The sequence below is a fragment of the Crocodylus porosus genome, unplaced genomic scaffold (assembly GCF_001723895.1).
Source record: "Crocodylus porosus isolate Cpor-Errol unplaced genomic scaffold, CroPor_comp1, whole genome shotgun sequence".
Taxonomy (NCBI): domain Eukaryota; kingdom Metazoa; phylum Chordata; order Crocodylia; family Crocodylidae; genus Crocodylus; species Crocodylus porosus.
Window position 1 is genome coordinate 13,436,533 of NW_017728951.1, and position 14,500 is coordinate 13,451,032.

The 14,500-nt window shown below is 41.4% G+C and overlaps 1 protein-coding gene across 1 annotated transcript in view; it reads right to left on the minus strand.

The window, feature by feature from the left end:
• Positions 1-10,523: 10,523 nt before the first annotated feature.
• Positions 10,524-14,500, minus strand: part of FAM45A (family with sequence similarity 45 member A) — a 14,627-nt gene continuing 10,650 nt past the window's right edge. The window contains exons 8-9 of the mRNA XM_019555912.1: positions 13,915-14,009; positions 10,524-13,259 (exon numbers count right to left, since the gene is read on the minus strand). Coding sequence (XP_019411457.1) covers positions 13,083-13,259; positions 13,915-14,009 — 272 coding nt within the window. The 3' untranslated portion in view covers positions 10,524-13,082. The remainder of the gene's footprint in view (positions 13,260-13,914; positions 14,010-14,500) is intronic.

A 14,500-nucleotide genomic window follows, 5' to 3' on the forward strand; every position in this document is an offset into this window, starting at 1 on the left:
GGCCAAGCAGGCTTGGTCATCTGCAGATTGCTGGCTGCTTTAAAGTTTCTTGAAATTTGTGAATTGAGGCGCCAGGAAATTGAGGGGGTAATGGTACTGCTCCATGCCAGGCAGACTGTGGAAAAGTGCATGGGCAGCATCCATACACCTCTGCAGTTTACTTTTGCTTGGGACATATCAAAATAATCTCAGCCTTCTCCTGGCTCTGGCACTGCCTGGAGTCTCTGCAGTGTTTTCTGCAACCTTACCCCTGGCATGTTCCTCCCACTCTAGTCCTGACCTGCTTCTGAAGCAGTGGCATGCTTTCCACAGTGCCTCTGAGGAAGGGGCTACTTTCACTCACCTGGGACCTGAGGACCTGGGACCAGAGAAGTGTGCACGTGGAGGGGCACACATTTCCTGTGGTATAAAAAGTAGACTGCTGCTTTTTGCCCCAGGGCATGCCCCTCCTAGCGCACGACACATTGGCCTGAGTGGTGTTGGGGAGGCTGGAGCCAGCATCTATGCTGACCCCAGCAGCCTTACCAGGGGGCCTCCCAGAACAGCAGAAGCACCACCAGTCCAGCCACATGGAGCCTGGCTAGAAGCCACAGCCACGCTCTGGCCGCCCAGGCTCTACTTCTGGTGGCACACGCTACTGTGGTGTCTTTACCGCTTTTTTTTTGACACTGGGATCTCCCAGCGTCAAATTTTAGTGCCATACTGCAAATTAGCAGTGTAGCGAATGGGTGCACGTGCACTACATGTGTTTTGGAGCACCTCAAATAACATATGCGTGCTCATTGGGACGCACCGTTAGTTGTATAGGGTTTGTTGGTTTTTTTTTTACGGTACATCCCAAGGCAGGCATATTGGTTTGAGTATGACCCCGGTGAGTGGATCCTCAGGTAGCATAAATCACTGAAGCTTCATGGAAGCCGATGGTTTTTTTGTCGCTGGAGACCAGGTCTGATAAATTACATACACGAGCCATCTTTAATCCTGAGAGTAACAGCAGTGTGTATGCGGGGGGGGCACGCACGCGTGCGTGTGCGTGCCTGGAGAATTGGATTGCACACATAAATATTGGAAGATATGGCCCTAACCACTTTCTCCTTTAGCTTGAAATGTCTCTTGGTGTGTAGAACTTCTTGAGCTTTGCACTCAAAATCATGTTTAGTGAGATTAAATATATTTACTCTTTTTAAATGTTAGGGTCTATTTATAGATCTTCAGATATAATTAAACACCTTTATGCCTGGGTTTTTATATAGGTGCTATTGCAGCTGACTAATGTGGTAGAAGACTATTTCCCTCTGGTTTACTGGTTCAGCTTTGGTACAGTTTCATGGGAGATGACTGGAAGGAAACATTGCAGGCCTTTATAGCTGGAGTTTTTGTTTCTTCTAAATACTGTTTTTAATTACTTTTAAGAGAAAACCACACCAAAATAACAAAAAATCCTAAGGCATGAAACACAAAACAATCCCTCAGACAGAAACAAATCCTGTGAAATACTTTGAATATGACCAAAGAACTGTACATATATGAAGTTTTCTTGAGACTCCTGTGGTTACCATTAACTGCCAAGTGCACATAAATGCACAAACAGATTATAGAAAAAACAACAGTAAAACGGTCTAGTGCGTCATACCAACCCTGGAGTTCCACTACCAGTTTAGGAGCCTCTTAAGTAATATACAGTGTTGCAAATAAAGAGAAATGTTCTCCCCAAAAAAGTAAAGATATGAATGGTTTGAAAACAGAGCATTTAAAATCTGAGTAAAATAGGAACTGTGCTCCTTTTCATAAAAATGATACATTTTTTTCATAGATAAAATGGTCAAACCAATTGTAAAGTGAAGATCTGAAATCCAAAGCTTATTAAAATTAAAATGCAAAAAAATCTAATAATGTGATGACCTGTATTTGATTGGATGACAAGGTTTATGTTGCATATTATTTTTAAAAAATAGACATTTGGTCACTTGTGAGGAAACTTGTTCATTTGGCATGTGCTAATTAAAATCTGTAACTTTAGGTATGAAAATAGCTTCATGAAATTCAGGGCAACTGATCACATGTGTAAAGATGAGCATGTGGAAAGCATGGCAAGATTAGTAGGTAACTCAAGGGATCTGATAAATCTGGAGGAGGGGAAGGTCAACAGTTCATGTGTGCATCTACTGAACTGGTGTGGGACAGACTTGTGTGGACATGATACTGCAATTTGATATTTATCTACAAGTCTCAGCCCAGAAAGTCTGTTGCAGATGAATTATTGGAAACAAAAATTATTGGAAGGGAATGACTAATTTTGATTTCTGTTGTTTTATTCTAAATAAAGGAAGATGTAAAACTATCCAGAAAGACGTTAATTACTGAAGAGTGACTCCTATAGAGCTCAGCGAGGACAAAGAGGTATTTACAATACTCTTTTTTTTTTTTAGAAAACAGGCAACATGCTTATGAATAAAATATTGTATTTACTCACATACCCCATGCACCTTTCCACCCAGAATTGGCCTCCGGAAATTGGGGCATGTGTCTTAAGTAGGGAAACTGATTGTTTTTCTCTTTGCTGGACTAAAAGAGGGTGGAAAAGAGCAAGTGGACACTGATTTATGGCTCCCACTTCTTCCTGGAGCTGCAAATAGCAGGGGCAGAATCAAGCATCACCCCCCTCGCAGCTCTTGGTGAAGCAGTAGCTTTTGGCTGAAGAGCTTCCGAGTTGACTGAGGGCGAATGAGCTGCTACTTCTAGTCTATAATATCTTAATGAGGCTTATAACATTTTCTTATATAAAGAACTATTTATAGTAAGACAGTATCAGTCCTACTACTGCCCAGGTAAGTGACTGGGGCCTCACTTTTTTGGTGTCCTGCCATGCCAGTTTTTCATGTTTTGCCCAGACTTACAGTGACCAACCATCCAGTTTTTCCTGGGACAGTCCCAGGTTTTGGAGGCCAGTTCCAGGCATGGAGTGCAGATTAAAACAAATGTCCTGGGCATGGGGTGCAGTCCACTGGGGAAGGGAAGCAGCCTGGTGCCCCAGGAAGGCTGCCGGTTGCAGCATACCACTCTGCCTCCACCTCTGCCTCTCCCTGCAGCAGGCCGCTGACTTGGGTGGTGGGAAAGGGTGATGGAGCGGGGATAGTGTCTTGGAGGGCCTGTATTTCCAGCTCGGGTGGAAGATCATCCTACCGAGACTGTTCCCTGGGATGCCACACTTCCTGGACACTGTCTGCTTCCAGGAAGACTCTTATGCTACACAGCTGTCCATGACTGGGCATTTTTTTTCCTCCTCTAGTTTCTGCCTTCCACAAACAAGGTTTGTGTTTTATTTGTGGGTATGTGGTATTAGGAAAACTGGGTAGGTGCTTATGATGCAGTTGGGACAAAAAGAGAGGAATGCTGTGCACAGCTTTCAAAACGTGCCTTACCATGCAGATTTTTCGTTCCTGGAGAAGCTGGTAGGAATATTCCCGTGGTAACTGCTGAAATTTAATTCTGGATTCCGCTTCCATTGCCAAGAAAAGGATTGTTTGCTTGTGCATCGATTCTCTTAAAAAAACAAAACTTCCAGAAAATCATAGGGCACAATCCTCTTTATTTGCCTAACACATTTTACTCCAGCTCCAGCTAAGGCTGCACCTTTCCATCTGTTGATACAGACCATGCCAAGCCTCCACAATGTATGTGAAGTCAGTGGGGGGGGCATCTGCATGCGGGTTGCAAATGAGCTCGGTCTGTCAGTCAGCCAGGTCTCGCAGGCAAAGCAGTGGTGGGCTCAGTCAGAGCTTGGATGAGAAACCTCTTTGTCAAATGAAACCTTCTGCAAGAAGTAGCACTGAAACAGTGATTCATTTGGTGCACTCCTTCCTTTAGGTTCAGTACTGACGCAGATGCACCAGCCTGGGGTTGGGTAGCCCTGTGCTTCTACTTGTTTTCGAAACGAGCTGTAAAATGATACTGTGACCAGTTGTAGTTAAGATTTTTGTGGCCCTTTTGTGAATGATCAGGATGTTTAGGTTCTTGGCCAAAGTAAGAGCTGGTTCTGTTCCATCTCAAAATGTCTCTCCTTGTTTCAGCTGCCTCGTTTGTGGTATGCTAGAAGAAAACAGAACAAGAATTGAACACGAAGTCAGGGCAAAAAGGGCCAAATCCTATTCTCTCTGACATACCTAAGCAAGATCCTATTCTGCTGCGCCCAAAGTCCCTTCAAAAATGTTCATGCAAGGCTGAGTCCTTTTCCTTGCTGCTTCATGTGACTCAGGCCTCTACCTAAGATGAAGGTGCAGTACAAAACGTTTTTTCAGGAACTCAAGCAAGGTAGAATAAGGCCACACACGCTTGAAAGTCTGAGTGCCATCTAGATGGTACAATCAGATATATTACATATTCAATTGAAACTACGGGGAAGCTTTAGGGAGAACATAATCAACACATACACAGGTACATGCGCATCCAGCTCTGTATCAGCTGTGGCCAAACTGTGGCTTCTAGAAAGTTTAAAGGAGGGTCCTAGAGAAAGTAATTTAATGCCAAATAATTATTGAACTGGGGCACTGTGCACTGGCTCCGAGGCATGTGCATCTCAACAGTGTTGGGTTTTACAGCTGTGTCAGGATTTTGGCTTGTTCCTCAAAGGGTTGCATACGTGCTCTATATAAATGCTGTTGTTGTTGTCTATAGGTATCTATATATCGATATAGATATATAAAATAAACTTGGAAACAAGGCTGCCTCTTCTGAAACATTATGTCTAATCTTTTACTTTATTTTAGGTAAAGAAAGCATTGAAGCTAAGTCTGGTAAGCTGATAAAAAGAACTTCAGGAACTTACTTGCTAATTTCCTTATCCTTTAGACTGGTAAAGATGTCCTAATCTTCCATTTTTGTCTTTTTTCTTTCTTTCAAGTCCTCTGTGCATCCTGATTCCAGTGATGTAATTACGTTTCTATTTAGACCACCGGGTAATTGCCACAACAGAAGTTTATTGCACAATTATTCTGGGTTTTAGCAAAAAAGCTTTTCTGAGTAACAGTGATGCTTTGATAGTTACAAAAAAAAAGGAGGCCAGTGTTACTCCTGTTGGTTTTGTCTTAATTTCAGACTATTCCCATCATCCTCTAAAGAAAACTTAGGCATTTTACGTAAGTTGTTTCCTCTGAATAGCATCTATGCTTGGGCATCCCTAGGTGGAAATGTACTGACTGGATTGCTGGTTTTTGGCACCATGAGGCCCATACCTAGATCCCATTACACATAAAATCATCCGTCATGGCGTGCTGGGTTTTCTCTTAATCCACACAGCTCCTGAATGAAATGAGGTGCTATGCTGAAGACTCGTTGGGGTCCATCCTGCTGGGTAAGATCTGGTTGGGATCCTGAAATATGGGGGCCAAGACAGCATAGAGACTAATTCAGGCACAAATATGCTCTCTTGAAGACTGCTTATTTGTTACCTCCTGTGGCCTCTCGCTTTCCTTACACAAACCTTGTTGTCACTCCTGTCCTTTGGGAAAGGTGAAGTCCCTTATGTTTCTTCCCATTAGCTCTGTTGATGTGGACTTTTGCAAGAGTTGTCTTTATGAGCTGAGAGTGAATGCTATTTCAGTGATGTTTCTACCTCTGGCATAGGGGTTGAAAGACAAAGGTAAAAGTACCTTAATTCAAGCCTTAGCTGTCATTTGCTTTCCTGTGGGTTAGTAGTGTACACCTGCCTTTTCTCCCCCACGCTTCCCCACCCGGCCCCTACAGCCACTAGATTAGCCACACTATGAAACTTTTTTTAGTAGCATTAACTATTCTCTTTTCTTTTTTTAGTCCTCCTGCCTATAACTTTTCTACCGGTGAGTAATGATTGGAGATTGCAGCATGCTTATGTGGATATGTGGAAAACCTAAGTTTTCCAAGGTATTGAGTGATTTTCCTGATTTGGGTGCCCAACATGAGGTCCCTTTAAAAAAGTTTAGTTTTTAGAAAGTTCTGGAAATTGCGTTCCTTAAAGTGTCGGGTTGGACACCAAAATCACCAGATAGACCTGAATGCTTTTCACACACAAAGGCAAGCCTTGGAAATCTATGATACATTTAGATCAAGGGCAGACTTTTCTGTGATAGACTCAGAATAGCTGCCTTAAGTTTGAAGGGAACAAAGTCCTCATGTTCTGCTGCTCAGAACCACAGTCTTTATCTTCTTTGTCCATAAATAGTGTGAATGCAAGGGAAACAAGCAGGGGCAAATAATGGGAAAATAACTCTAATGATAATGGTCCAGAGCTGTAATTCATGTGACAGGGAAATGTGCATAAAGAATCAGAAGTCAGGCTGTCAAAACTTTTAGAGTTCAACTAAATGAAATGACATTAAGATATTTAGCCAGGTGTTCAGATTATTGCACGAATCTGTGGTACTGTTAAAAAGTTTGGGTCAAAACTTTCATAGCTCTTACACTATGAACTACAGTGAAACTGGCGGAAGCAGTCTTTTGTAATACACAAGTTCATACCCTTGTAAGGAAAAGAAGATTTAGTGCCAGCATAAGCAACGAGTTGTGTAATCCACTGGTAAATGTGTGTTACACACCCCCTCCCTCTCTCATTGTGAGATCGGACTGTACTTTCTTGCTAGTGGCCATCATTTGATCAACACAAAGAGCATTTACAACGAAAATGAGCTAGCCTCTTTAGCCAAGGACTGCATAAAAGCCATTGCCATGAATGACTGGTGCCTCCTGATTCTGGGAGGGCACTCGCAGAAGACGCTGATGGTGGCGGCCCTGTAAGGGGGGCACCAGCCCCATCAGTGTCAGCCATCAGTGGGGGCACCGGCCCCGTCAAGGGGGCTATGTGCACTCCCATGCACCCCTACCAGTCGCCTGTGGCCATTGCCTTTGTAGGTCAGGCACAGGGGGAGCCATATAATACACACTGACCATTGTGGGTTCCAGTTGTACCACTTACGAGGCAAGTTCAGGTGTGGCATCTAAAGGTACATCTAAAATGGTAACACCTGGAAAGTAATTAATAAAAGGAGCAGGCCTGGAATCAAGTTAAATCAAGCTTTTATAGCTTCCAACTAAGACTGCAGCATTTTGATCTTCATCTTGTTCTTTGTCCTGGATATTTCTACTTAACTTTTTTTGTTGTTTTTTTTTTTAGCGCCAGGACTCTGGGGCTGGGTGGGGCAGCCATTGACAAGGCTGGGAGAGTGGGCGGGGGATGGGGCCTGTTTGATTCAGAGATTCAGCCAATTTGGCGGCAGCCAAATCTCCAAATCAAATTCGGACAAATAGATTTGGGACAGTGACTTGAATTACTGCCCCCCGAATCAGCCGAATCCGAATCGAATGCTAGCCACTGTACAAGGGCCTACTTGCAATATCTTAACAAAAGTGTGAGGAGGTGGCTATGGGCTTATACATTATACACAGGACCTTGATTGTCACCTAATGCCCTTGTATGTGAGATTTAAATTTAAATGGAGGGAGAAAATAGAATACGGTTTTCCTCAGCAGAGGATTTTCTTGTACATTGACAGCTCTATTTGATAGATTTCCTGTAGACAATAACATAACTTAATCATCTTAGGAAGAAAAATAAATAGAAGCAATAGCAGAACGAGCTGTTCTATCCAAAGTGTGCCGAGAGTTATTGATATGACAATGTATAGGTTTGTAAGATCAAGTAGCTTATTTTAGACCAGTTCATTCAACAGGGATCAATTAGCTGTACTGTCTAGGGAGAGGGATTTTTATATCTATTTTGTAATGAAATCAGTACCTCACTTTTTGTACCAGAAAATGTTTATTTCCCTTTGAAGTCCCTAATTGAGATTTCATGATCAGAATAAATCCTGCAGTCACATTTTCTGTCACACTGACCTTTTTTTCCCCCATTATTAGCCCTGTACCAGCAATATACTCGGTGCAAACCCAGAACATCTAATTCTGCTCTTGATAAACAAGAGAAACTCCTAATGCCACTAAGGAGAAAATACTCTTTACTACTTATCTCTCCATCTGCTTTAATGCTGATTGTTATTAGCCACAGTCAAGGCAAAGGACCATGAAAGGACCCTTTAGCAGAGCAGCTCGGACAAGCCTCAAGACCTTCATTTAGAGTTGCCATGGTAACTACAAGGCTTATACCACTCTCCCCCATAATTACTATTTGTTACAGTAAATAGCTGAAGCAATGGCAACTCCAGCTATGGAATGATATATATCCATAAGATGGAATACTTGCTTATTCCTTGGGTTGTGCAATATTTCCTGCAAGATCCTCTTTTCACTTGGTTGGAATTTTTGCCAGCCTCATTGTCTGGCCCAAGATGGTATGACAGGGGTTACTTCAGATGAATTTTTCGGGGGGTGGGGAGGCAGGAAAGGCAACTTCCTAGACTTAAGGAAAAGGCTAGGTAGTGCATTGCTTTGCTTGAACTTTTAATATTTTCACCTGCATTTTGAAAAGCTACCCGGCCCTACACTTCTGAGTAAAGGTTTATAACTTAAGAGCAGGGTATTCTGAGTCAGGGGTCTGCTTTTCTGGGTGGATTTTCATAAGGGCACAAAGCTAGACAAGTAATAAGCTGATGAAAAATTACAGTTTTCATGGTCAGTAGAGGCTTACATTTAGCAGCTAAAAAAGTCTCTTAAGATTGTGTGTGCCCTGGTGAGGTTTATACCAAGGAAAGCTCTTGGTCTAGGCACTGGAGCTGAGAGCGAGTTTCTTGCTTTGATGCACGTTCCTAATGACCAAGTCATGCTCAGGCAATGTGAAGAAAGCTGCCACCTGAAATACAGAAGGACAAAGGGAATGGGAGTACAGGCCATCAGGGAAGGAAAGATGGAGGGAAGAAACTGAGGAGCCAGTGGGTGATGAAGGCAGAGCAGATGAATTTAGATCAGGGATGGGCAAAATGTGGCACGGGGCCGAATGCGGCCTGCCAGGCCATTCTATCTGGCCCGCAGGTCCCCTAAAAAATTTAGAAATTAATATTTATCTGCCCCTAGCTGCCTATCAAGCAGCCCTTGATGGCTTGCTAAAAACTCAGTAAGTGGCCCTCTGCCCAAAATAATTGCCCACCCCTGACTTCGATGGTGTCAGGGACAAGGGAGGAACGGGGATAATCTTGGTAAAAAAAGCAAGAACAAGAAGCTGGAAATAGTGGACTCTCAGATGGACCAGGAAACAAGGAGGAAGACTAGAGCCCAGCTGGTAGGAAATAGCAGAGAAGGGGATTACCAGGGTACCACATAACACACTCCTACCTCACTTAATACACACAGCTTCCCACCCCTGCAATGAATGAAGCAAAGGTTCCTACAGGCGAGTCTGAATCACTATGCAACACTAAATCAGTCCCAGAGTAAGTCAACCCTGGGCACTAAATGAGACGAAGAACGTGGAAAGACGATATGGGATGATGCAATTACACATTGCATGATACAACATGCACCAGGGGTCCAAATGAAGGCTGCCTCTGCAAAGTTCATTCTGGAGCTACCCAACTTTCCCGCCTCCACTGGCACTGGGATACCCATTCCATAGGGGGCCCCCAAAATGAGGCCTCCTCCATCCCCTAATAGCCTCTCCCAAACCACCGGCGTTCAATAATCAAAAAAGAAGTATGGACAGTCCCGTCCGAGTCTCATAACTGCCCTCAATAAAATGATAATAAAAACCCCCCAAGTGATTATGTCCTCTTACATTTATGCCGTGTTCTTGTTTCGGATCCCATCTGTTGGCTCATGGGGCATCTGTTATCTTGCCAGGTTTCCACGGTTCCCTCTTCCAGCCTTTGGACCATGCGTCCAGCTTTTCCCTGGAGCTTTGGGATGCACTCCCTCGCCTTCAGCCGCCTGCCTCCCTGCTGGCCTGGGTTCTTATAGTCCTTCCTCTTCCAGTCAGCTGACTAGACGGCCTGGCCCAGCTATTAACCCCTTCCACACCAGTTCTCCGAGCCCAGAAGGTTCGGGCCTTAAAGGGGTGGGCCTGCTTTCTAGTAACAGGGCTGATATTCCCTGTTACAGTCCCATATATGCGCAATATTAAAACTTTTTTTTGCAATTGTGATTTTTTTTTTCTTTCCATTTTCTGGCCCCCTTTCTGTCCAGGCTGCAGGCAGCCGCCCTGTTTGCCCATGCCTGTGTCTGGGTCTGTGTGTGATAAAGCCACTTATCTCCACAGGGGCCACAGTCCACTCTACATGCATGTTGTACATGGGTACAGCCCCTTGTATGGGTGCTGTTCATCAGTACAGTTTATTCCCTTTCCCTTACAGCAAGAGGCTACTGCAGTGTTAGCACTTTTCAGGGTTTGCCCTGGTATAATTATCTGGGAACTTCCCCTCCCTCCCAAGAAAAAGCAACAAAAACACACTGCGCATTCTTAACTGAAAGTTAGGTTAGTTCCAACCATACACCAACCCCAAGGAGCCAGGGGCAAGGGGAGAAGGAGAAAAGCACTTGCCACTTTAAGGTGTTCTTGGGTGAAAGAAATGCCTAGAAACGGGCACCATTTCATTCAACAGATTCCCTTCACATTTGGATTCACTTTATTTTGCATATGTTTTTTACTGATTTAACCTCTTGGGTACACAACAGATTTAATACAGTTATAAGTTGGATCCTGGTCTGACTTTGGCATCAGCATTAGCACATTTCAACTGTAAGGCCTCTTCTCCCTACTTACACAGCCCTTAAAGGCAATAGGGCAGAGCAGGCATAACTGAGAATTTAACCTGTGCAATCTTTACCACTAAATGAATAATAAAGGATACAGCTTCATACAAAGACTGTTTCCAGAGCTAACAGTTGCAAAATACGTTGACTGAACACATCAAGAACAGGCTGGAAACCAGAACTAATATGGTATCTCACACTGTTACATTTCAGCGCAGAACTGGATGAGTACAGGGTTGCTAACTTGACCAACTGGATTCAAAATCCCCTTTTGAACCACTGTGAAATCTGTACGTGTCAAGACTTCACTTGGAAGAGAGGCACTGGCCACTAGGTACAGTTTGTCTTCTTGAAACACAAAAAATAAGTGATATTGGAGACAAAATATCAGCATGTGATCCTTCAGAAGTTGGCAGAACAATCTGATTATTACTAGACTGGCCCTTCTTTGCTATTCCTGGAAAAGAGGCTGTAGAAGTGCAGGTGATACAGAACTTCAACACAAGGCCAGTGACCCATTTCTCCTACAAACATTTGTAACATCTGGGGAAAGAAGAGAACTCCAGTTTTGCACACTGAATCAAAATTATTTCCCCACCTACCACAAGAATATGCTTAAGCCATCTCACTGTGCATACAATATAAATAAAAATAAATTCTATTTTTTTGACCTAGGTATTCATAATGTTTCAATGCTTTAAGCTACCAAATACTAAATATTACCATTTTGTTGTAACATAAGAGATGAAACCTATGACTTTTGCTGACTAAGGCTAATCAAGCACAATCAGTGTGAAATACACAGGGCAAGAGCTCAGGACAAATAGCATCATAATTATTTATAGGCATATCTGTGCTAGGTGTATACTTCCTGAAGTGCAAATTTAAGTTTCATTTGTTTTCTTACAAAAACCCTTAGAATGAAATGTCTGAGACAAACAGTAAAGAAATATTCAACAAGAAAATCACCTAAACAAACACAAAATATAATAATTTGCAACTGATTTTTTTTTTTTGTGAAGATTCAAAACCACATGCTATTTTACATAAGGCTCATTAAAGAACTTTTAAGAAGTTGTGTAAATTATTTCAGGCAGGCAATTGTATGATAACTACTGCAATGTTAAAGATCTGATCCAAAATATATTCAAATCAACTCAAAGACTCGTACTGATTTTGAGAGACTTTAGATCAGGCCTTAAATGCATTTCCTTCTATGTATCTTAAATGTTGAATTTTGGACCATTAAAAACATCTGAAAACAAAAGCAGCAATACTAAAGGAGTGTTTTAAAAAACAAAAACCATGAACAACAGCCCCTCCAGCCTTTAAAGTCTATAAATGAAAAAGATCTGGAGCACTGATCTGCAAATACAGTCAAGTGCAGTTCTTAGAGAGACAAAAACAGCTGCATTCAGACAAACTAAAAAGTTTCCATCCAGCATGAACAGAGTAGAATTAAACACCCCTGAAAATAGGGGATTATAAAAGGTAGTACTTTCAGATTTTTTAGCTGTAATAAGTAGCCATTTGATCTATAAATGCCTACTTCCTTATCCATAATCTAAAATAGACTTCCTTAATTTATATGTAAACAGACATTTTTCAAGGAATATTGCTTGTACATAGTTAGTGATGAGCTCTAACAGTTTCAGGATAACAAACATTCAGTTCTTTAACAGTGTAAATATGGATTACTAAAGTTTTAATCATAAGTATAAAATCTCTATGTAAAACCACATGCTATAGCTCATATGTACAAAGGACAGGGAAAAAAGGTTATATTTTGAATATAACAAAGTGCTACTGCAGAACCTTTTGACAGGCTTTGTGGACATTTCTGCAGAAACATTGGATGTTTGGCTCAGAAAGTAGGTCTCACCATTTAAAAAAAAACACCCCAAAAACCCTAAATTCTTTCAGAAAGAATAAAGAAAAGTTAGTTTCAGACTGCTGACTGAAATAAACTATCACTTTATGACTATTGAAAAAAAAGACAAATGGGTATAATTTTACAGTTATAGATATTTTCCAGTTGTGTGTGTGGGGCTGAAAGTATCCCATTTCATTTATTTAAACCAGGACATCCAATGTTATGTTCTAACATTTCCATTCCCCTCCTCTCATACAGAGAAAGGCTCAAAAGGCATGAGGAGTCAAGTGCCCCATTCCTACTTGTGCTTTACACTATTTGCCCCTTCTATGTATTGTCAGAAAAAAACCAGAAAGACTGGAAGTATTTCCAAATGCGCATCCATAATGTTCCAGATTGATCATCTATATTTTGCATTACATCATTAAAAATATAACATTTGATATCTTTAATTTTCTTACATAATTATTGGATATTCATAGCAGTATGGTAAAGAGAATCGTTTTGTATTGGTCCGTAACACTGAAGTACGCCGACATAGTCATATCTTAAGCATTTGTTCAGCAGCTGCTAAATGATAAAGAAAGTTTTCTGTAGCGGGTGGAAATCGCTTTTGTTTTAGAGCTTCGACATTAAGTGTTGGTTTCTCACCATCATCATAAGCTTCAGTAAATGATGCCAAAGTATTCAAGATTTCTTTTGTCTTCAATGAAATATCCTTAAAAGCACAAAGAAAAGGGGTGGGGGGGGTGAATACAATGCTAGGACAACGTTTTATTTGTATAAATCGATAATTTACAAATAAAATGCCAGGAAAAGAATTGGTTGATAATATCAAAATGCCATTTTTTAAATAAGAAAAACAATTTGTTTCTGTGAAATGGCAATATATTTAATTCAGGGACAGCAAAGTGCTCAGGACTTTACAGGGCTGTACATTTTTTTCTGAAAACCAAATTCATGGTGTGTGAAGAAATAAAAAGAGCAGTACTTTAAAGGTGAATCTTTAAATTTTGAAGAAGCATACGCTGCAAGTGAAGCAAACAGGAGATCATAAAATCTGACACAGTTACAGTATCTTGTTACTTCAAGTTAAATATATAGAAAGAATGCCTGACATTTCCTGCAGTGGCACAGTGTTCCAACACACTATGCTTTAGTTAATATTAATACTACTATAACTAACTTTTCTAGCAGTGTTATTCTATGTCAACGTACAGTAGTATTTATAAACCAGATACTGTGACAGATCTACTGAGCCTGGGGGAAAAGGAAGAGAATCCTGCAATTTAAATTTAGAAAGAGAGAGAATAAATATAACAAGAGTGTTAGTGGTAAAAATAATGTAAACATATTTAAAAAAAAAGATTAACCTTAATGACTTGACTGTCTGATTTATCTGGATCTTCTGCAGACTGAACAATTAGCTGACCAATTTCTTTGTGCAATTTTCCCATCGTCATCGGCTCTGGAGAACAGAAAATTCAACATACGTTTATTCAGATCATCTAACTCAGCTAGATTGTACCTGTAGCTCTCTGAAAGTATATACATGAAAGGAAGAGTAAGATTTCCTATGCACCTTTTCATATTAAAACCAGAACTAGAAACTTTACATTTTAATGTATGCCCATCACCTTATCTTCTTTATTGCTTCCTTTTGGCTCATGTCAATCTGCTAAGGGACAAACAGACAACAGAACTTTCCAAACTCTTTGGTGGCTTTCTTGATGTGAAGTATTATATTGCTAGTTTCCAGAAGGCAAACACAAAATCTTTATATCCAGGACTAAGTGACAGCTTTTATGATCAGGGGGCAGCAGGGCAGGCCCTATGAGGACAGGCTATGGGACCTGAACCTGTTCAGCCTCCACAGGAGAAGGCTGAGGGGAGATCTAGTGGCTGTTTACAAACTAGTCAGGGGGGACCAGCAGGCATTGGGGAAGTCCCTGTTTCCCC